Source organism: Peromyscus leucopus, chromosome X (genome assembly GCF_004664715.2).
Source record: "Peromyscus leucopus breed LL Stock chromosome X, UCI_PerLeu_2.1, whole genome shotgun sequence".
In the NCBI taxonomy this organism is placed as follows: Eukaryota; Metazoa; Chordata; class Mammalia; order Rodentia; family Cricetidae; genus Peromyscus; species Peromyscus leucopus.
In genome coordinates, this window is record NC_051083.1 from 45,450,315 (window position 1) to 45,475,833 (window position 25,519).

The following is a 25,519-nucleotide window of genomic DNA, read 5'->3' on the forward strand; positions in this document are numbered from 1 at the left end:
TTCAGCCTTCCGCTTCCCAGAATTCTCCTCTCTCCTTGTCCCACCTACTTCCTGCCTGGTCACTGGCCATCAGTGTTTTATTTATATAGAACAATATCCATAGCATGCTATAGCTAGTGTAGATGTAAGATATTTTATACATATATAATATTTACATATATATTACTGAGTGATTGTGTTGAAATGAGCTTCTATGTGTACAAAGTGGACGTTCCAATTTTTAAGCTTTATGAAACACATTTTCTTCCATGGGAGAACAGCAAGAATAGCTGTGAGACATTTTTCTTTAGCTTTCTAAACTTCTCAGTTTTCAAGTACTGAAGAAATTTTTTTCAACAAACTATCCCACATATAACATTAAGCAAATTTTTCTGTATTTAGTATATTTTGATTTAAATGCTGTCTTCACTAAATTTAATACTGATCCACCCGAATAATGTATAAGTGATGTTAATCATTGACTTCTAAATATTTTTAAAACCTATTATTAGAGTATTTGCTTCTTAACTACTTAAAAAAAAACTTTGTATAAACACACTCATACACACATATGCATTTATGCATACCCATGTGCAGATAATTACCAAATGCTTCTTTTTTTGACACCAAGTTTCATTTTGCCTAATGTGGCCTCTCATTGTTATATATCCAAGAATGACCTTAAAGTCCTTTTCTTCCTTCCTTTACTGCCAAAGAAGAGCGAAAAATATTATTATTAAAAGGCTATGATATTTTGATAGCATTTATTTCAAGTTTCTAATTGTATATTATATATATATATATATATATATATATATATATATATATATGAAAAGGAAGAATTGGAATAAGCATTCATTTTATCTTACTATCTTAATAAGAATGCTACCAGGAAAAAATATGTGATCTATAATTATGAATATTAGAAATGATAATGCTGACTTGCTTTTAAAAGAATATGCTTTTCTTTTCAGAGAGCTAAAGAAGAGGCACTACAAAAAGAAACAAAAGTGAAACTGCTAACTGAGACTGTAAATAGTGTAATAGCTCAAGCTCCACCTGCAGCACAAGAGGCCTTAAAAAAGGAACTTGAAACTCTAACAACCAACTACCAGTGGCTGTGTACCAGGCTGAATGGAAAGTGCAAAACTTTGGAAGTTAGTCGTTTTTCTTTGTTTTTATCAGTTCTGTCTCATATGAATATTAACTAAGAATCTGTGCTTTGGTGTAAAATGATATAAGCTAGAATTCCTCATTCAGACACTTATAACATGTATAAATTTGTGCCAGTTGCTTAACTTGCAAAACCTGTTTCCAGTTTGTGAATGGCTTGGTGTTTATGAATGTTTTCTGCAATTCCATTTGATCAGAATTTAGTTTCCAACACCCAATTTAGGCTGTTCACAAGTACCTGTAATTCAAGTTCTAGAGAATCTGATGCCCTTTCCAGGCCCCAATGGGAACTTGCAAATATGTTATACATGGAGACACCCACACATGCACATAAATACAAAAATATCTTTTAAAAAAAGAATAGTACTTGCTTTACAAAAGTATTTGTTTTAAAAATTGTATTTGTTTAAAAAAGAAAAGTACTTTAGGTTTAGAAATTAAGTTAACTATATGACTAAAATACTTAGACAACAATTATATTTTCACTGGTATTGTCAGAGTACAAAATTTATAAATATTAGATTGTATATGTAATATTAAATTGTTTTCCATATATTTGAATGTGCATAAACTTATTTGAATGTGCATAAACTTATTTCTCTTACATGTAAGCATTCTATTTATAGCTATTTTATTTTGATCATTTTCATAATCACTGGGCCCTGTAGGCTACTTTATAAGACATAATGCCTAAATAGCTCCTTTTTGACATTTTCTATTTATTCATTATCACAAATCCTGCTTTATTTTTCCCACTTGGCTTATTTTCTAGATTGTTTGTGTGAATGTAGTGTAAATGTGTTGGGATTAAAGGTGTGCTCCACCACCGCCTGGCTCAAATAAGTTTATGCACATTCCAAATGTTTAAAAGTCCGAAGTTCAAAGATGCTTTTGATCTTCATGCAATCTCTCAATTGTAATCCCCTATAAAATCAAAATAATAATAATAAACAGATCACATACTTCCAACATATAATGGCACAGGATATACATTAATATTCAAAAGTGGAGGAAAGGGAGTATAGTGAATAAATACTGTACCAAAACAAGAACAAAACCAGCTGGGCAAACTCAAAACACTGTATCTCTGTGTCTGATGTCAAAATGCTTTTCAGATCTCCAACTCCTTTCGGGTTTGTTTACTGCAATACACTTCTTTCTCTTGGGCTGGTTTCTATCCCTGTTTGCAGCTCTCCTCATCAGGAATCCCATGGCTCTAGCACCTCCAACATCTTATGGTCTCCAAGGCAATCCAGGCTTCACCTTCACAGCTTCACAAAATGGCCTCTGTGGGCCTCCATTCAGGGACACCCCTGACAATGGCTAGCTTCATTGGCTTTCTTTAGTCTTGGGGGCAAATTCCATAGCCCCTTTCTTCTATCCTTAACCCCTGAGCCACATGGCCAAATCTACTAAGTTTTGCTGCTACTGTGGTTGAAACATGGCCCCCTTGTAAAATTGCATCTTCATCAGTTTTCTGTTTTTAATGATTTCCTTCACTGCCTAAGCATGACTGTTGTGAAACTTGCTCTGTAGACCAGGCTGGCCTTGAACTCAGAAATCTGTTTACCTCTGTCTCCTGAATGCTGGAATTAAATGTATATAACACCACATATGGACCTAAGCTGTTCTTTGATTCCTTTTCACAGTTAGAAGCTTAGCTAGGTAGGATCTTGCCTTCAGATTACCACTCCCTTTATTCCATTTAACATCAGGCTTTACATTAATCTGTTTATCTCCTTGAATATAGGACTTAGCTCCATCCCACTTCCTGATGACCCTTTTCTCCTCAAATTATACATTTTGTATTTTTCCTTTCTCTGTTTTCTCCTTATAGATCTTTAGAAGAGTGACCACTAATAACCATGTAACAGGGTCAATCCAAGGACTCTGCCAAAGTATTAATCTAAATAGCATCACTTTAGCCTCAGACAGACTCTTAGGACAAGGGGAAACACAGCCACATTCTTCATCAAAATATCACAAGATCTCTAGGCAACACTAAAATTCTGCTCCTCTAAAATCTTTTGAGCCAGGCCCACACAGTTCAAATCACCCACAGCACCACTATCTTCCATGCTCCTACATGTATGTCACATTAAGCAGCACTTAAAACACTCCATTGCTTTCCCAAAGTCCCCAAAATATGGTAAGGTCTATTACAACAATCATTCAGTGCCTAGTATGAACTTCTGTCTTAGTTGTTGTTGCTGTGAAGAGACACCATGACCGCAGCAACTCTTATAAAGGAAAACATTTAATTGAGTCTGGATTACAATTTAATATGACCACTATCATCATGACAGGAAGCATGGCAGGGTGTAGGCAGACATGATGCTAGAGAAGGAACTAAGAGTTCTATATCTTGATCCTAGGGCAACTGAAGTTAAGCCTATGTACAACAATGAGCATACCTTGAACATACAAAACCTTAAAGCATGCCTCCACAGTGACACACTTCCTTCAACATGGCTACACCTCCTGATAATTCCATTCCCCATGGGCCAACCATTCTAACACATGAGTCTATGGCCATACCTATTTAAAACATCACAGGGATGTGATATAGAGATGTCTTAGACATGAGCATTCTGTAATCTATTGTCTCCACCTTAATGAGTTAAAGGTCTCTGTGTTAATCACCATCTATTGCAAAAAGAACCTTCTTGGATGAATGTTGAAAGATGCACTAATCTATGGATAACAGTCCTCTAGGAGTCTACTTAATGCTATGCATATTTATCAGAATAATTACAAATGTTCTTTCCTAGGGCTATGAATGATGTAGTTTTGGATTCTTGGCTGTGTTAACATTTCTAGGTATGACTTCTGTCTTGTGGCACTGACATTAAACTAAGTAAAAAAGTGGTTAGTTACTCTCACAATATTAAGGCCACTATAATAGAAGTGCGCACATCTTGCTAGACCAATCATTATTGTACCTTCCAGGTTTCACAGCTAGGTAAGACTGAAGATTTTTTTCTACTGATTAATGTATGTAGAACCTTCAGCACTATGAAATATAAAAAGTAAGGATGAAGCTTTCATGTCAGTCCTAGCTTGATTTCTACTTGCATGATTTAATTATGTGGTGTGTTCATAAATAGGATGTTACCATTAAGTGCTGTAGGGCAAGCAAGAGCCATGAGGATATCCTGCAATGTATGGGGGTCTGTTGGAAACTGTAAACTAACAACATGAAAAGATGAAATCTATTACTGGTGCTGGGGTATTTATGTGATAGCCTATGTTGTCTGTGAGAGACATTGTTGTCATGGTATAGGGTAATGCAATTTAATATATATATGTATATATATGAAAGCTTCTTCAGTAGTAGGTTTTCACTTTGCTTTTTTAAGAAGTGTATTATTTTAGTTAACCCTCCTGATACTCTTTCTTCAACTCTGCCTTCTCCTCCTCACCCTATTTAACATTCCCTTCTCCATCAATCTCAATTATGAATCCATACTATGTACATTATATTTCTCCTCTCTTAAAAGCCACTATTGGTCCCTTACTTGCCAGTGTTAGTTTTCTATTAATGAAAATACTATTCCCTTGTCTCTTGAGTTTCTGTGCTGATAAGAAGTCTACTATCAAAGTAGTCACATTATTATTTTGTCTGATGCCTTTTAATTTTCTCTTTGTTTGTCATGCTCTACAGTTTTGTCTTATTTTATGTGAGTATAGATTTATGTTCACTTTTACTTCATCAACTGATATGATGATGAGAACAGATATATTGTTCCTTTCTATAGTTGGTTCTCTATTACAATTTTTGAAGATTGTCTTTTCTCTAATCTGCAGATTGTTCCTAAGACCATTTTTTTCTTAATAGAATAATCTTTCTGTTTTATAAAGCATTTTTCAATTTTCTAGTAAATTTTCTGTATTATTTCCTCTATTTGTCCAATTTAGACTAATTTCTGAAGTCTATGATTAACTTCTTAGTTTTTTAATTGCTTGTGCCTTAAATCTGTTCATCTGTACACATATTTATCTCTAATTGCATGCATGTGTGTTTACTTTTTCAACAAGTGCATTTCTATAAATCTGACACTTTCTCATAATTTTCTGTTTTGTATAATCATAGCTTCTCATTAAGACAATTGAAACATTTACCATCTGTTTGATTAAGTCTCACCTCACTGAATTATAAGAATTTAATAATTTTAGTTTCCAAATAACAAAACCACTAACCAAGCATACCAAATTCTATTAGCTTTCCAGTTTGGGGCTTTTTCTCATAGTGATAAATTAATATTTACATCTGGTTCCAAATCTTTTTATACTCTCATATCTTTTAAAATATAATAAGATTTAAATATCAGTATTATAGTTTATACATTCAAGTTCTTCTGTAGTTTAATTTTTTAGTAATTAAGCAATATTTACTGAATTGAGAATAATAAAAATTTGATATTAATACTACTCCTCTTTCCTAGGCTCTAAGAATCAATCTTTCAATGTTAGTAGAAGGAAGAGAGGATATTTCTTTCATATTAAGATCTTTTTCTTAAATCCCATACTTACCTTTCCTTTTGTTAATTCTTAAATATGTCTGTGACAATTCTTCTGTTGCTACTTGCCATATTAATCTGATTGTTCCACCTTGTTCTCTATTGATTCTAAGTGCTTTATTAGAAACATCGGTTGCTCTCATTCATATGAATTTTCAATCCCTTAAACTAAAAGGTCTTCAGGTGTTCATGGTGCCTTGAAATATTTAATTTAACAAGATTTTGTGGTAACTATTTCCCACAATTTTATACCATATCCCCTTGAAAGTTATATCTCTTTGCCCAATGTCTTAGTGGTTCCCAGACATTTTATTTATTCATATTATTTAACTCTTTGGCTCTGGAAGAATTAATCCTTCATTCATGAGTTGGCAAATCAAAATGTTATCTTCGATACCTCTCAACTATAAATTCAAAGCCACTACCCCATTCTTAATATGCCCACTCACTTAACAGATGGTGTTCTCTTTTAATTTATTTTTATTTATTCTTCCCTCATGCAGTATATACCAACCCTCAGTTTTCGTACCTTCCCCTTTTCCTAGTACCCACACTCTCTGCCACTTTCCCACTTCCCTCCTTTTTCTCTTCAGAAAAAAAAGCAGGCCTCACAGGAATATCAACCAAACTTGACATAACAATTCATCATAAGCCTAGGCACAAACCCTCATATCAAGGCTGGACAAGAAAACCAATCAGGAGGAAAGGGTCCAAAGAGCAGGCAAAAGAGTAAGAAATACCTCCACTCCCACTGTTGAATGTCCCACAAGAACACCAAGGTAAACAATCATAACATTTGCAGAGGACCTAGCTTAGAACCACACAGGCTCTCTGATTGTTGTTTCAATCTCCTCGTGCTCCTAGAAGCCCTGCTTAGTTGATTCTGTGGATCATGTTTTCCTGTTCTCCTCGACATCTCTGGCTCCTACAATTCTTTCTCTCCCTCTTCCATGGGTTTCCCTGAGCTCTGCCTAATGTTTGTGTGTAGGTCTCTATATCTGCTCCCATCAGTTGCATGAGGAAGCCTCTTTGATGATGATTGGGATAGGCACCAGTCTACCATATAGCAGAATATCATTAGGAATCATTTCATTGACTTTTTTCTCAGTCCTGTTTGATTCTGCCCTTTTTATCTGGGCCATCCAGCTTATAGTTCCTGGCCATCCAGACAATATTGTGTATGGGCTCCATCTTATTGCATAGGCCTCAAATTAAAACAGTCATTGGTTGGCCATTCCCATAAGTTTTGTGCCACCATTGCCCCAGCACATCTAGGAGGCAGGATAGATTGCAGGTCAAAAGATTTGTGCCTGGGTTGCTGTCCCAGTCCCACTACTGGATGCCTTGCCAAGATAGAGAAGATGGCCTGTATCCTTGATATGGTCTCCCTCATAGGTTCCAGAAGTTTCAACTGAACAAGGTTTCCACATTGCCTCCCAAAAGCTCCCTAATTCCAGTCATCTTTCCCTGTGGATGGGTGAGAGTATAGCACAGTGGGGAAAGTATTTACCTCACATCTAGAAGGCCCTGAGTTTAATTTCCAGCTCATAAAAACAGCAAAAAGAAAAGAAAAAATATGCAAATGAGGGAATAATTTATCATTCATGTTTTTTTCTCCAAATGAAAAATTGTTGGTTAACTTTCTGAATAGAGCTCTCTTCCATATCATCAAATGGCCTCTTAATGAAATCTTGACCGTAGCTTGTAAAAATTATGTTTACTATATAGTAATATTGCATAAATTATTGAATGTTACAATTAAACCATCTTACTTCTTAACTAAAAAACTAGTTACCAAACTCAAATAATACTGGCAATACATATGCTCAAATTAAACACATCTTATAAAATTGCCCATTTTTTCCATTACGTATATAATTTTTCTAGTATCTGTTTATCATAAGATATGAATTTAAGTATTTGTTACAACTTATGATGTGTTCCTAATAGCAGCAACTATTCTTACATGGGATGTAAGATTTTTTTGTGAACTCATCTATTATAGGAATTGTTCTTGGAAATTCTTATTGCTTTTGATTATTGGGTAGCCTTTGTGAGTCTTTGTGTCTTCCATGATTCTTGAGATGTTGTTATCATCTGTAATATAAACTTAAGTTTTGATCCTTCAAAGGAAGATTGTTATTTTCCATCCAAGCAGCAAAATTATTTACACCTTCCTCTTAATGCTTGATGGTGGATATTTTCCAGTTTTTGCTTCAGAATAATGCCATATTAGTGTTAATGACTTATGTGAGGCCATTGCTTCTTTTCCAATATGAAGCTACTGTTAAATATCATAGCTTCCATGTCATATACTCTATTCTGATAAGGTATTACTTTGTTAAACTGCATATTATCCTCTCAGTTTGTATTGTGCTCCTGTATTTTCCTGTATCTGACACATAGAATTTCCTGATCCATGCTTAAGAGATAAACTTATATATTAAAACATTTGCTTCTTAACTATATTTAAAATATTTAAAATGCATTATTTATATTCAACTTGGGATTTCAGTCAGACAGAAACAGTGTGAAGATAATTACTAGCTCCTTCTACTCTTTTGAAGAGTTTGCTTTTTAATGGTTTTTCTTTTCTTTTCTTTTTTTGAGAAAGGATTTCTCTGTGTAGCTTTGGAGCTTTTCCTGGAACTCACTCTGTAAACCAGGTTAGCCTCAAACTCATAGATCCACCGGGCTCTGCCTCCTGAGTGCTGGGATTAAAGGCATGCACCACTACCGCCCACCTTAATGTTTTATTGTTGTTGTTGTTGTATTTCAAATCAAGTTAAAGTTCCAAATTGTTAAATTTAACAGTTATGCTAAGTACATTTTCAATCCAATTTTGGATTCCAGAGTGTTTTATCTTGAAAAAGTGACCTGTAAAAATGTTGCATTGAGCCTCTCCAGCTGTGGCACTCAGATGCACTGAAGACAGAAGAAAACATCCATCTTGATAGTTAAATGATAATACCTCATTACCTCAATCTGCACCAAAGTTGATATGACTTATTAAAAGTGTCACCCCCTACCTTTAAAGCTCTAACATGTGTCCTGGGATTTAAGGTGATACATGTATTTCCCTATTGGGATATTTGCCCAGAAGAAGAATAAAATATATACCATCAGGAGTTTGAAATGTTTTAAGGTTTATACCAGCATTTTACAGAAAAAGATGTTCATTTTTGTTTTTGGAATATACTCTATAAAAATCAATAAATTATAGCAAGTTGATAGACTTACAGACAGGATAGAAAGATGTCCAACAGACAGATATAAAATATCCTCCAATATTTTTAAAGACTATGAATGATGGGAAAAATAACAGGAATTGGATAATCTTTTAGTGTCTCTTTATATGAAATCATGTTTTAGACTTGCTACTGATAGTACTTTCAGGATGATGTATTATGTTGGTGATTGCACCATCGCTTTTACTGGACTTGATATATTTACCCCAAATTTATTTTTCCATCTTTTCATTTATTCTTTATATCTTTCACATCATGTATCTCTATCCCATTCATTTCCCATCCCTTAGTATCCACTCTCTACCTTTACAACCTCCCCACCAAAATAAAATAAAATAAAACTTAAGAGAAAACAAAAAAAGAAGGGAAAAATCAGTCTTGTCATGAAAACTGTAGTGTGACAGTGAGTAAACCTATTTATTTATCTCTACTTGCAAGTGTTCATTTCAGAGAGTCATTGGTCTGGTTTGAGGCCTCTGGTTTCTGCAATACTTTTGATGATGGGCCCTCAATAGAACTTCCTGCTATTGCTCTGTGTTGTGGAAATGCTGCAACTTTGGGTCTACAGGACCCATCTCTTCACATGCTCCAACAGATCCCAGATGGGGTGGATGTTGGGGTAGCCCAACACATAACCCTGGTTCTGTACCTGGGTAGTTGTAAGGTTGGTCAGTTTGCCAGCTCTACCTTTTCCTCACCTCCAGGGTGAGCTTACCTGTATTGTCCTGGTGAATTCACCCCTTGAAGTGATGAGCAAGGGGCAGGGCCAGCTGTCCTGCTTTCATTTCCTCAGTGTCAGATTTCCCACACCTACACCTTCAGAGTCAGCTCCACTATGTTGCCATTCTCCATAGTGCTGCAGCTAACAAGGGGCAGGGCCAGCACTCCCATCTGCCTTAGGCATTGATGGACTACCAGGGTAGCATGACAGGAATCTCCCTCATGCCCACCACATGACAAATGAATAATGCGGACAGCTCTCCCATGCTCATAACTTTGGGTCTGGCTCACCCACACCTCTGCCAGTGGAGTTGGCTCTATTGTGCGGCCCACGAGCGGTGCAGGGCCTGCTCTCCTGGGTGTTGCAGCTGGGGGCAAGCAGATTACTCCAAATTTATATCTCAAACCGAATAGTGAGTAACTGTTGTGGTAGTCCTTTCATCTTTATCATCTTCTTGCCGTATATTAAAACAAATATAATCACAAAGTAGAGACGTGTTGTTGCTATTCTTTTCTTTAAAAAATTATGAAACCAAGACAGGTGTGGTGGCACATGCCTTTAATCCCAGGACTCAGAAGGTAGAGAGAGACATGTAGCTCTATGTGAGTTCTAGGCCAGCCAGAGGTGCTTAGTCACACCCTGTTTCAAAAGAAGGAAATAAAATAATATTTTGTTCATTGTTGAGGATTATAAACAATGGTTAAATACATATTGCTTAGTGCTTGCTCGTTTCACCAGATACTTTTATTTATAATATCAATCCATGTTACACCACTTGATATAATTATTTTTATTTGTGTATTTTCTTTTTTAAGGCAACCGATTTCTATCTGGGAAATGTTGAAAGAATAATTATTATTATTCTTTTCTTTCAAATATTTCAAAACGAAATGACCTTTCTTTTTTAAAAAAAAAATCATTCTTCGAGAATTTCATGAAATATTTTTTAAATTGTTGTCTTTCCAATTCCCCAACTTCTCCCAGGTCTTTTCTTCTTATCTACCTATCCAATTTCATGTTCTTTCTTTAAAAAATAGAAAAAGCCTTTTGTTGCCTATTTAAGAATAGTATGTACTCTAAACCACTGAGCCTCTCAAGCCCCATATTAGTTTTTTTTTTCTCCCCCAACTTTTTTTTTTTTTTTTTTTTTTTTTTTGGTTTTTTGAGACAGGGTTTCTCTGTGTAGCTTTGCTCCTTTCCTGGAACTCACTTTGGAGACCAGGCTGGCCTTGAACTCAGAGAGATCTGCCTGGCTCTGCCTCCCGAGTGCTGGGATTAAAGGCGTGCGCCACCACCGCCCGGCTCTCTCCCAACTTTTAATGACTATAATGGGCTTCATTTTCATGTGTCTACTAGATGTTTTATTTATCTTTTAATAGACTTGTTGGGAAATTTAAATATTATTATTATTTAAATTTTAACAAATGTTTAAATAACTTAGGCTTATACATGCATTCTATCATATGTTTTGATTTTTTCTATTTTTAAGATTGTTGTGTAAGTGAATGTCTAATTTTAAAAGGCAAATGACTGGATTTTGAATTTATTCAAGTAATACACTGTTTCCTTAATGACATAATTACTGAGTTATTAGATGTCCAAAGTATCTAGTTGCATTTTAATTCATTTACTGTAAAGTAAGAATGAAATGTAGAAAATTAAACTTTCAATTTTTAGAAGTTTTAAAATTATAATATGAAGGTTCCCTACTTACTTTTATGAGGACATATTTAATCAGCAATATTCATTCCTTTCTTAGGAAGTTTGGGCATGTTGGCATGAGTTATTGTCATACTTGGAGAAGGCAAACAAGTTGCTCAATGAACTAGAATTGAAACTTAAAACAACTGAAAACGTTCCTGCTGGAGCTGAAGAAATCACTGAGGTGCTACAAGTAAGTCACGAATTCATCTAAATGATACTTTATATGCAGCACTGAAAAGTTTGAATACCTAAGAGAAGACAATGTTTTAAAATACCAGGAAGAGGAAGTAGCTACTCTTCATCCTTCATTCCTGGCAGTTTGGATAAACTCTTTGTTCCCTCTAGGATACTTCCAGATCTCAAAGACTTAAAAGGGAATTACTTGTCTTCTTATCTTTGATATTTTCCTTTTTTGTGTTCCTAATTTCTATGCACTTGCATGCTTAAATCTACTACAAACTTCTAAAGACAGTTCAATATAAAATCTTCTTTTGGAGTACAGCTAAATTGTTTGCTAATTGAATTTTTTGCTAGTTTTAAGATATATATTTATTGAACTAGAACATGTAAACACTATTTGAATTCATGTTTATAAATATTTTATGACATAAGTACGTTATGAATATAATGTATGAAATACATGCTTGTTTTATTTTAGAGAATTTAAATATGAAAAGTTAAATGAGTGCATATGCAAAGTATAAATTAAATTATCTTCCAATGTGTAATTAGCCATTCATGTTGTATACATTTTGCTTAGTTTTGATTATCATAAACATGTAATAAATATAGTGTTAGTATATTCAGTATATGTAGTTCTGTAAAATAATTATAGCACCTTTGTGGCTGCAAAATAAGAAGTAGATAAATTTTAACTTTGATCTTGTCCTGCTCAGGAACATTCCTTGACCAAATATTCCTTGTAAAATAAAAAAAACAATGTGATACATTTTCTAGAAAAGACAAAGAAAACTTATCATCCTTCAGTAAAAAGTATAGTAGTCAGAATAAAGACTGGGATGGTGTGGCTATCCTAGAAAATTATCTTATTCTATGCTTACTACCAGATTAAACTTTTGATACCACATTTTAAGTAATGCTTTGAAAAAATTTGGCATACTCATGTTGTTTGTATGTCTCTCACATGTGAAAGCTTATTAAAAAAAAATAGCCCCAGAACATGAAAATGGAAGATAAAGTATTAGGGAAGAGAAAAGGAGGAGGTGTAATGAGGGAAATGAGGGGATGTAAATATGATCAACATGTGTGCGATATATTTGGAAAAGTAAAATTGTCCCGTTGTTTGTATAATTATGCATGCTAATGAAATGTAGGCCATTCAGAGATACTGATGAGACAGTAAAGGAGGAGGAAAAGGCCTTATTATTAATATTTACCATCTGTAGACTATTCCATGTAAATTTTTGTTTGATGAAGTTGCTGCTGATTATTCTTACAGGCTTTTTAAATAAAAAAAATACCTGTATTTAATAAAAATAGAAAAGCTGTGGTACTTCTAACTTTCCTTGCTTTTAAAGATTCCCATAATTGAATTCTTAATTTTTTATTGCTTTTATGTTTTTTTTAGTTTGCATTTTCATTTAATTATTCATATATTACATTTTTATCATATTCCCCCCACTCCTCTAAATCTTCAAGATACTCTGGGAGAGGGAAAATCAGTTTACATTTATTTAATCAGTTTACCTTTTATTTTTTTTTTTTATTTTTTTTTTCGAGACAGGGTTTCTCTGTGTAGCTTTGCGCCTTTCCTGGAGCTCACTTGGTAGCCCAGGCTGGCCTCAAACTCACAGAGATCCGCCTGGCTCTGCCTCCCGAGTGCTGGGATTAAAGGCGTGCGCCACCAACGCCCGGCTTACCTTTTATTTAGTTAACAGGTTATGTACTTTGTTAGGAATTAAGAAGAGAAAATCACTCTATTAAAAGTTCTGTAAAATGCAGATATTTGCTACACATAATGAAATATATATAAAAAAACCAACATTTTTGTATTAATATTTTGATGAGCTTTTCTTAAAGATTTAGATGTCAAAGCATATCTTTTACAAAACAATTAGGAAATAATTATATTCTAATTCACTGTAAATTGAAAAGCAAAATATATTGAAGTTGTTCAGAATTTTGAAAATTTTAGATGCATAAAATGACATACAAATACCTCTGGGGATAGTTTCATGTTTTTGGAAACAACAACTCATTGAAAGAATTGTTAGACCCTGTATCTATCACTTATTACATAGTTTCAAAATCTTGTGAAATGATATTGGATAGCTTACTACCTAGAATCCCTAAAATTGACATTGAGATTATTTTTCTTTATACAATCTTCCAGACAAATCTGTCAATTTTGAACTTTTCTTTTCAGTTAAGGATTATAAGGCTGTAATAGAAATAAAAAGTCGGGAAATATCTTAACTGCAAAACCACAAATAAAATGAAAGAAAACTTCATTACTCAACATGTACACACACATACACACACACACACACACACACACACACACACACACACACATACACACGCACGCACGCACATGCACATGCACGTGCACACACATGACAAAAGAAATTACCCAGAAATGACAATGGTCCAACCAAAATCACCCGGTGATTTCTTTTGAGCATGAAGGAGTGTATTGTCATTTCTATCAAATTTCAGTCCTAAGATGTCGATGTGAAAATATGTGAAGAGTAAAGGAGTTTCTTTAAAAGGAACCAGATATATGAGATGCCACTACACACATTTTCAGAAGAATCACTATCTGCATGCCACTGACCATTACAAAAGCAAGCAAGCAAACAAAAGCCAGATCAAACCAAAACAAATAAACGAGCAAAAAAGTGAGAAATTGAGCATTCCACCTTTTCAGGTTTTAAAGTAGAGGCCATCACTAAGAAAATGATGTCATTTTTTAAAAGCACAGTCTATAAAGTAGTGACAAGTCAGTGAAAAATCATATGTAATCCTGATATTTTTTAAAAAGCAATGTTCTTTATATTTTATTAAACAAATTAAATTTTGCTTTATATTGCTGTCTAATTTGTATGTAAATGATAAGATACTGAGCTTTGTGTCTAAATTCAATGTACTTACAAAAAAAGAGAAATATTAATTATTGAAAATGTGTTTCAGTCTCTTGAAAATTTGATGCAGCATTCAGAGGATAACCCAAATCAGATTCGCATATTGGCACAGACCCTAACAGATGGAGGAGTCATGGATGAACTGATCAATGAGGAACTTGAGACATTTAATTCTCGATGGAGGGAACTACATGAAGAGGTATGAAGAGAAGTGGAAAATCTCTTTAGTATACATTTTATAGATGTATGACAGACACAGTGTTCTCCAATAAAATGAAAAATAATTTTAGTTTAGTTCAGCATTAAATTTTATAGCAGTGACTGAATTCTTCTGACATGTATTAAAATACATGAAAAGTAATACATAGAGATATATGAATAGTATGGTTTTTAACAGGGAACTGGTACATGTCAAAAATGGATACCATGCTCAGTCCTATAACTAAGATTTAATATACTGTCATAGTTACGGTTCCTATTGCTGCTATGAAAAATCATGACCAAGTCAGGTTGTGGAAGAAAGGGTTTATTTCAGTTTATACTCAAACTAGGCCACACATTTTAACTATGCCCAGTTCCTGGTGACCAAGCATTTAAATCTATGAGCCTGTGGAGGCCATTCTTACTCAAACCACCATACTATATATAAAGGTGTGTTTGTATATGAGGATTCACATACATGGCATGATCTTCCTAACCAAAGAAAAACAAAATAACAGGCTCCTACCATTCTATTAAGGCAAGTATAGGAAAGCAAATAAACACCATGACCAAAAGTAAAACCTGGGTGTTGCATAAGTCAATTACTAACTAATTCAATGGATATGTGGTCCTGAGTAATATGTTTTCCAAATCCTCACATGTGATAATTGATATTCCAAAAATTTTCTGTGATAAAATATTCCATTAAAAGTGGTAGGTATGGAACCAAGAGCATAACATAGATTCAATAAATGATAAGGCTTTTTTTAAAAAAGCACGTATCTTCTAACAAATAGTTTTATACAAATAGATATGTACCCTATTCCATTGTGGCAAGCATCGGAAAGCAAATAAATAAATATATTACAATTTTGAAAGGAATGAAACATGTATACTATAACTAATTCAATGTGTCTGTAGCAGGATTGAGAGTGTACTTCTTATAAGTAATCAAGCATTTTGGATGTGTTCAAGAAACTGGTTCCTCTGTATAACAGTTCTAGCTATCCTAGAACTTGCTCTGTAGACCAGGCTGGCCTCAAACTCATAGAGATCTACCTGCCTCTGCCTCCAAAGTGCTAGGATAAAGGGTGTGTGCCACCATGCCTGGCTGTTCCTAAGTCTTAACATTAGGTGTTTTCCATTTTTACCTCAGTAATCAAACAGATCATTGTAGCAGGAATCTTAAAAGTTCTTATTAATAAAATCAAACCTGAGGCGAGTTATTGGGGTCCATGCTGGTAGATCAGAGAGACAGAACAAGCCATAGCTATCTCACCTCGCCGGATCCTCAACTGGTCTTGTCTCCTCAGATTGGAGGCCTCTGAGTCCTCATCCGGAATAGGTCTCAGCTGAATTACTGCTCAAAAACCTGAATGCTTAACCAGCCAAAATCTTAACCAGGCCCAAATGCTTCTAGTTTCTGGTCCTCACGCCTTATATATCTTTTTGCTTTCTACCACCACTCCCTGGGATTAAAGGCTGGCTTTCTGGGATTAAAGGCGTGTGTCACCAAGTTTGGCTATTTCCAATGTAGCCTTGAACTCACAGAGATCCAGAGGGATTTCTATCTCTGGAATGCTAGGATTAAAGGTGTGAGTGCCACCATTTTCTAGCCTTTGTATCTAGGGGCTGTCTGTTCTCTGACCCCAGATAAATTTATTAGAGTACACAATATTTTGGGGAACACAATACCACCACAGATCATTATAAAATCACTAAATATACATGCAAAATAAACAAAACTACCACCAGTCTTGATTTTGTTTATTATATACATATTAAGCCAATAATAACCTTGTAGTTATTTGACATTTGACAATGCAAATAAGTATATCTGGTGCTTTGTTGAAAATTGTATTCTGTCTGAGATAATACCTTTAAAATCTGTTGCACTGGTATTTAATAATCTGTTGTGAATTAAAATGTATTTTTTATAATTTTCAAATCATGGATACTGTGTTTGCATTACTGCCACTACTTGCACCCCCCTCAAATTTTTCCTCTGTTCTTCTATCTCAAATCTATGGTAGCTGCACAAAGTATCATATATATATATATATATATATATATATATATATATAACATTTTATAGACATTTGTCCTGGGCTAACACCTTGCACTGGACATTCTGTGCAGGAGGTCATTCACAGAAGAGATTAATTCTCCCCCTTTCAGCAGCCATTGAGCAGCTATAACTCTTTATCTAAAGTGGTACCATGCTAAATTTTCCCTGTCAATTTTGGCATGTTATATGGTGTTCTAACTATACTGGTCAGGCAACTATATTGTTGAGATTTTGTGGATACATTTTCCCTGTCTTAACTAAGTGACACCATCTAGCTACAAGAATCCTGGTCTTCTGGCTCTTAAAATCTTTCCATCCCCTTTCATGATTTTCATTGATGTTTACATATATAGATTGTGTTGCTGATATATTATTTGGGGTTCAGCATCCCCCAGACACTTATTTTTTTGTCTTCTGACAAAATGATAGTTAGAAACCAAGATTCTAGCATATGAATTAGACACTTGATTAAAAATTATGAATTACTTTAGCAATGGAGAAATGGCTAAAAATGGTAATTGTATTATTCCTTTGGATATTTTCACTGGCTAACTATCTAGTCAGGATTTGTTATTTGATGGACCAGATAAAGAAAATAATTATAGTCAAGAATTGTGACTTTGTTTTTAATTCATTATTGTCTTAGAAACAGAGAAGCATATTTTCCATTATAAACAAAATATTCTTTCATCCAAAGATGAGCCTTACCCATTTTCTTCTCAATTAAATACTTGTGTCAGAGGTTTGAAGGGGTTTTTATTGCCTACCTAATGTTTCCTGTAGCTGCAATTATGCAGAGATAAGGTAACATTCAATTGCCTGTAAAAATCAATCGTACAGCCAGGGATTTTATTGCCTATGAATATTTAAAAGAGATGTGCTTCATCCCATCCCTAATTTCAGAATGTGAGGTTGTATTCAAATAGAACTAAATTATTTCAATCATTTTAAAGGCATAATTCACTCTTCATATACTATATTTTCTGGTAATAGAAACAATTGAAATGATTAACAAACCAGAAAACAGCTTCAAAAGTCATACCAAATCACGTAAATTTAAGAAAATTATATTAGCTTTATTATCTACTTAAGTGACAAATTTTCTAAGATGTTTTAGTATGCAACAAAATGAATACTGATAATAGTAGTATTAATGTATTGGTTATCAAGGCCTCAGTACTGCTCTAATCAAGTTATACCTTATTCTCTTTCTATTCTCAAATTGCTTTATAGTATGGAACTTTTATATATCCATTCTATACAAATGACAAGAATATCAAAAGCAATAAACTGGCAAAAGATTTGTGAGTATTTAGATTCAAATGTCTTTGTACATAGAACCTAGGTACATGAGCATTTCACTACTTTACCACAAGTCTCTGTGATTCTTGGTTTATATTAAGGATAAGAGCAACCTATTACAAAGAGACTACTATAGGCCATGTATGCCTTCAAATAATCTATCAAGACATTCAACAATCTGCAGAAAAGGGACATCTAGGAAATATGCATTTATAGTGGTCATATATAGACTATTTTTAACATTAGTTCCTAGTCAAAATGATACATCATGTATTTCATATTTATATTGAGTACTGTATTGTCAGTATTCTAGAGAAAATTTGTAAATACAGGGAAGGAGATGTGTATGTTGTATTTCAGCCATTTCATTTTATATAAGGGATTTGAGCATCTGCATATTATGATATTCATGTAAGACCTGTTGTAGATACAGTGGGAAGACTCTGTTGGCAATGAATAGTTTTCCCGTATTTTTTGTACTTTGAGACATACTTACATCTCACTCTGGGTTCAAACTCAACATTGTCCAGCATCATACTCTCCAGGGCTAGGGTTACTGTGTTAGTGTAGGGACATTCACCACTCCTTTCTTATTTTTCAGCTTTTAAAGAAAACTTAGATCATGAGTTTAAAAATATTAATACTAAATTAAATTCTGGGGAATAAAAAGAGAAGAGATTAGAAACAGGAGGAAGAATGTTGAATATATTCAGTATACATGATATATTTACATTGAAATAGCAATGAAATTTATCTCCCTGTAAAATAAATATATGATGATAGAATTTATTAGAAATGATTCTTTAAAAGCATATATTTTTATACTGGTATATATTATAACTGTATATTTAGAAACCCAAAGCCTTTATAGTTTCTCATGAAATTAGTTTTTTTTTTAATCTTTGGTAAATATTTTTCTCTTTTACATATCTTTTACATATCTGCCTATAAGTTTGTGCATTTAATTTCCATGGAAGTGTATGAGTATACACAATACAATATGAAAGCAAAGATCAGAGGCCAACTTTGTTGCTTCTCTCATTCTACCTTTAGGTAGGTTCTGAGGATCAAACTCCTGTAAGAGGCTTTTATGGCAACTGCCTTTAACCACTCACTGAGCCATCCCACAATCCCTGTCTAGAAACACTTTTACCTGAAACAAAATAAGAGGTAGAGTGAAAAAGAAGAAACATCATAACTGGATAATTCTGCTTTAGTATTAACTGTTACAATAGAGAGCTGCAGAGACCCTTTAATTGTTTCAGATAATTATGACAAATTGTTTATTCAGTGTTACATCTTGCTTAGGATAAATAGACCAGAATGGCAAATATTGATTTAAGGCACACTGAAAAGAATTGGCTTTGTGTCAATCAACTGCAGGGTTTAATTTTGTTACAAAGCTTTTTGTCTAAAAAAATAAAATGTGCTTTGTGGTTTTATTTTTTTAATGTTAAGCTATAATAATAGTAATTATTAATGCTTGCTATTCAGTGACTGACAATTTTATGTTGGTCCTTTTGATGTTTCTTATACAAAATGTCAAACTTAATTCCAAATTAGGATTCTGAAATAAATTTTATAATCTTAAAATGCAGAAAGGATGTTAACTTACGTTGCCAGGAAGAAGCAGGCTACATCTCTTAAAATGCCTTGAGACTATGATACAGATTAGCAGATGTAGTTTGAAGCATCCTCACTAGAAGAGATGTAGAAGTAAACATTTCAGGGTAGATGTAGAGAATCATAACATAGGAAATCCACCTATGATCACTGAACCATGTATTGCCCTGTTAAGTCTAGGATTTTTTTTAATGAATCAAGACAACTGATAGTAAGTAAATCTAAGTATCTGACTCAAAGCTATAAGGGGAGCTAAACAGTCATCTTGTATAAAACTGGGGTCTTGTGAAGCAAAAGAACCGAGTCATTACTTCTTTGCTAGGGAGACTCATCACAAGAAGGATGCATATGTGTTGGTGTCTACCTGGGGCAGAGATGTTTCATTTATTGTCACAGGATAACTCCTCTAGTTTCTGTATCTCCAGGGACATAATATCCAAAGTCTTCATTGGGCCAGCTATGTCATGTAACTTTATTTCCTTATACACAACACGTACAAGTAAAATGAGGATGGCTGCCCTCCTGACCCCTGGGGCTTGATTATACTGCTCTCCTGTAATTATTATGTCTGTTTTTCTCCATTCCACAGACCTAGGATACAATATCACATCTTACTTTTCTAAAAATTTAAATTACTATTCACAAAATCATCACTCAACTGTTACTGATACACTAAACATTATTTTCTATGGCAGTAAAAATACTTTTATGTTGATGTGGACCATATAACTATGCATGCTAGATTAAATATTATAAAATTATATACTCAGCACAATTATCCTAATTTGTCTTTGCATAGTGATACAATGAATGTGTTAAATATGCTTCTGGGGAAGGAATTCATTAATAGCATTTCCCCAAAGAAGACAAATATGAAACAGAAATGTTGTATCATTTGTACATTGGAGCTTTTGAGCTATAGATTTCTCTATGTTCCCTAGCATATTTCCTCACAAGAAAGTGTATCATTTGAACTGTAATTTCCATAGTGGGGAGAAAGAGAGAAATGTTATAGATTCTATAATACCAAATTGTAACTAGAGTTTTCCTGCCTTGCCCACAGTCAGGACAAATCTTTGTCACCCCCCAGTCCCACAGATGCTCAGACCCAAACAAGTAAACACAGAGACTTATATTGCTTACAAACTGTATGGCCGTGGCAGGCTTCTTGCTAACTGTTCTTATAGCTTAAATCAATCCATTTCCATAAATCTTTACCTTGCCACGTGGCTTGTGGCTTACCAGCATCTTCACATACTGCTTGTCATGGCAGTGGCTGGCAGTGACTCCTTTTGCCTTCCTGTTCTCTCTTTTCTCCTCTCTGTTAGTCCCACCTATACTTCCTGCATAGACACTGGCCAATCAGTGTTTTATTTATTGATCAATCAGAGCAATTTGACATACAGACCATCCCACAGCACTTCCCCTTTTCTTTTTCTTTTTCTTTTTCTTTTTTTAAACAGGAAGGTTTTAACTTTTACACATCGCCAAAGCCAGCTTGGTATATTTAGGAATTTGGGCATAGCTTCTCTTAGTACTTCCTGCTGGAGGGAGCGTGCTGTATCTTCTGGGGACACAAACAAAATTTTATGATTATGTAGTAGTCCGTGAGGGTGTATCATCTGAGCCAGTTGGCTTGAAAAGGTTCTGGATGTTGGATCATCTGGGCCTGGTGTCATCAGAGATGTTTCAGGGGGTCTTGGCTGGTCAAACCTGATGTATCTTAATCTAGAACAAATCCATAGACTCTGGCTTTCTGTGGAAACAAAAGCAGAGCCTCCTTTCCCAAGCAACATGTCCTTACATCCAAATTTTGAAGTCAAGGTAACTTTAAAATATACATTTTGGTATAACTCAACAGCTTTTGCAATCAAATGTTTTTCTTCAGTTACAAATATCAAAGAGAACATAATCCAGATTCTCTGTGTGGTAGCCATCTTTGTGTGGCTTATTTTTTATATTATCTTGAACCTACTGCTTTAAACTTCAGCATTCTAAGACTAAAACAGCACTGTGGCTGCTGCCTCTGCCCACTTCAGCTTTCCAACATGGCGGTGGAAGTTTTCTGCCAGCTCTGGGAGCCATCAACTCTCAGAAATAGTGGGTCTATGCTTCTATCAAAGCAGCATATAGCCCAGAAACCTCTTTTTGTTTTGTACTAGCAAAGGCTAAATCTGTGACGCAGCTTAATGTGCCACTTGCAGAGGCCTCATTCCCACCAAACTGCAGGTCAAGCTAGCTCACACACCAGTAACCTGCCATAGTAGCTCAAACACACAGGCTGCCACTAACTTGAAGGAAACAACTAGAAATGGTTTTTAGCTCCGTTTTAGAATCTTTTTTCTCAGGTTTTAGGTAGAAACTCTTGCCAACACGTTGGGTGCCTTTCGTAACTAGAGTTTTCTTGCCTTGCCCACAGTCAGGACAAATCTCTGTCACATCCCAGTCCCACAGCCACTCAGACCCAACCAAGTAAACACAGAGACTTATATTGCTTACAAACTGTTCTTATAGCTTAAATTAATCCATCTCCATAAATTTTTACCTTGCCATGTGGCTTGTGGCTTACCGGCATCTTCATATAGTGCTTGTCATGGCAGCAGCTGGCAGTGACTCCTTTTACCTTCCTATTCTTTTTTTCTCATCTCTGTTAGTCCTGCCTATACTTCCTGCCTAGCCACTGGCCAATCAGTGTTTTATTTATTGACCAATCAGAGCAATTTGACATACAGATCATCCTACAGCACAAATGTCTGAATTGCAGTAAAGATTTGAAATATTACAGTTTTAGTCTCTTTGAAAGTCATTCATTTCTGACCATTATTACTTATCCACACCACCTACTCCTCCATGAATAAATTCACACAACAATGGAAAATACATTTCTTGATATTATTGTATCTCTTGGTATTAAAAAAGTCATTAAGAAAAATAAAATGTTAAACTATGTAAGTAAAATTATGAAAGCATAAAGCATGTTTTAGTATATAAGGGTGTATGTATGAAGACAAAAGATTTATGTGAATTATAAGAAAGTTGTTCAAAGTATGCAAATGATGAGACTTCAGTATATATATTGAAATTTCTTAGGACAATGTTAATAAATTAAAAAAAAAATGGGTGGGGTCCTCGCAATCTGCCTGGAAGATTCAACCTGGTGGTGTGAGTCTGGTCGTGTCTGCTGTTTCTTAGACTCCTCCACCTGCGTGTCGGTTCCTCTCCCCTTGTCTGCCACTCCAAAAAATGAATAAATCAAAGTAATTGTAGACTACTAGCTCTAATCAGCAGCATATGTAAATATGTTATAAGGAAAAATATCTTCCTCATAGACTTAGTTTGTTTAAATTTGACATCAAAGTAAGCATGTACAGAGGAAACAAAGCTGCCATGAAGTCGGCATGAATAAAAAAGGAATAAAGTATATAAATATCAGAATTAATATATATTATTCAGCTTAAATTTTAAGTTATGTTAAAATTTAAGGATAACATATAGTATATTGTCTCAAAAACTAGAAGATGAAATTATTAAATGTTCCACTTTTGTTTTCTGTATTTATTAGATAATTTTAATTTCAATCTATGCATAATTTAGAACTCTGTATTAATGTGTCTTTATGTAAAGAAAATATTAATAATATTGGCTTCTGGCTGTAAATTGTTATCATAAGAAAATGATACTTTATCTAGTACTAGATGATGAAAAAGGAAATGCTGATTCTTCCTCTATTTTGCTGCTAAAGATAATATGCTTTTAAGTAAAAAAAATGTTATAACAGTACAGGTTGATCTATATATTAAAATAGTGATATATTACAGTTACAGACTTTTAAAGCTAATGAATACTGTGAATTTTATTTGAATAGTACCATCTCTTGAACTATTGCATGTTATATAAAATGGTATAGTGCTAGAAAATGGAATATTGTAATATTAGCAAGTTTTAATGTTTAACTCCCTTCTTGGAACTTGCAAAACACTTTCCATAGTTTTCTCTGTTTTTTTTTTAATTTTTCCATATTCCAGGAAGTATTTAGAACAGTGATAGATACTAATGGCTCACCTCTCATTTAAACATTCACTTACTAATTTGAGCCACCTTCTTCAAAAGTGCTGGAGAGAAAAGTGAGAGGTAACAATGACCTAGAAGTAAAAATAAGGCATTGAATTCAAGAGAGAAGGGCTAGTAATTAAAAAAAAAAAGTAAGAGGGTAGAGGCAGGCAATGGTAACTTCAGAAAGTTTTCAGTTAAAGGAAGATCCAATAGTAAGACATATTTAACATGTAAAATCAAGTTGTTGTAATATAAAAGACAGACAAAATGAAAAGATTAACTTTGGAAAGGAAAAGATAAAATTTGGACTAGACAAAGTTAATTTGATAAGGAAAGCAGTGAAAGTAAAAAACTGATTTATGGTGAAATTCATCTCTGAGAAATTTGTATAAGGTTCATGAAGCTATTGCTTGAGGAGGGGATGGGTAGTGGAACAGACAAATGGTATCACTGTGTCTTTAAAATAGGATCTCCTTCATTATAAAGATCCGTTAAAAAGGCAAAATGCTTGCCAACACTTCAAAGCAAAAGAGGGCCTACTCAAATCATGCTTTCCCTCCTTCAGTAAAATTGAATACAGTCAGAACATCTCACAATTTTCTCTAAATACTTCCTTGAATCAGAACCATGCACACATGTGTATCTAAGCAATTGAAAGAAAAGATAATCTTGGTTGTGTTATCTTTAATTATTGTCTTCAAGAAGTGCTTGATTTACACAGAGAAACCCTGTCTCAGAAAAAAAGTGTTTGATTATAGTCCAAAATAACCAAGACCTCAGTCTTTAGAATCCTATCTGACAATTATAGCAATATTCAGAAGTTCTTCATTTGATATTCTGCTTCAATGTCACTATGTCCTGGTGGCTCTGGTGTGAATTCTATTTCCTTCTAAATTATCCAGTTACTTTAGCTTCTTATTTTAGCCTGTTAGCTATTGGTCATTTTCCCTAAATTATGGTAATCAAAGCTGTTGCATACTTTAATGACTTAGTACAAACAGCAAAAGTAGAGTCCTTGTTCAAAATGTTCTTGACAGAAACAGCAGAACCTTAGACTAAGTATGGGTTCTCCTATAATATGTTACTACGTGACTGCCTGGGTTACATACAAAAGATGACACAGCCAAGTATTGTTATTATGTTTTTATTGCTTTTATACTTTCAATTCTTTTCAAAAATATCCAGAAGAACTTAGCCCCATTTCTGTACAATATTGTTGGTTAATTATTTCACTGGAGATAATCAACCAACAAAAATTATCTGATATCTTCCAGGTGAGATTTTTTTCCCACTTAGTCTTAGCCTGTTAATAATAATGGAAACATCATTTGGAATTACATTTTCCTCCATATTTTTAATATACTTCTTTATTTTCTTATGAAAATAAAGCATAGTAAATACCATGAATCTTGACTTTCCTAAGTTGGATACTCTCTGATAAAACTATTATCATTGTATAAATATTGTACTCCAAGCAGACTCTCAGGATAAACATCTGGGTTCAAGCTGACTTAGTCTTTAGAAATATAGTGGACACTATACTTGTTGCTCTAATCATTTTAATTAGTAACTACACTTTGAGGGGGAAAACCATTTATATTAATATTCTATTAGTTATACCAATATTAATATGCATATTGTAATATATGTGCTGATAATAAATAACCCAACCTCTAAATGTAGGAAAAGTAGACTTAAAGTTGTGCTCCTAGGGTTTTTTCCAATGTCACTCAAGCTAGAGTCACTTAGGAAGAGGGAACCTCAATAGAGAAAATGCCTCAAGCAGATAGGTCTGTAAGCAAGTCTTTGGAGACATTTTCCTG

At 34.1% G+C, this 25,519-nt stretch overlaps 1 protein-coding gene across 8 annotated transcripts in view; it reads left to right on the plus strand.

Annotated features, from left to right (window-relative positions):
- The window catches only part of Dmd (dystrophin), a 2,209,767-nt gene that overhangs the window by 917,592 nt on the left and 1,266,656 nt on the right, over positions 1-25,519 (plus strand). For all 8 annotated transcript variants that reach the window (XM_028881805.2, XM_037198928.1, XM_037198927.1 and 5 more), the window contains exons 27-29: positions 954-1,136; positions 11,401-11,535; positions 14,499-14,648. In XM_028881805.2, coding sequence (XP_028737638.1) covers positions 954-1,136; positions 11,401-11,535; positions 14,499-14,648 — 468 coding nt within the window. The remainder of the gene's footprint in view (positions 1-953; positions 1,137-11,400; positions 11,536-14,498; positions 14,649-25,519) is intronic.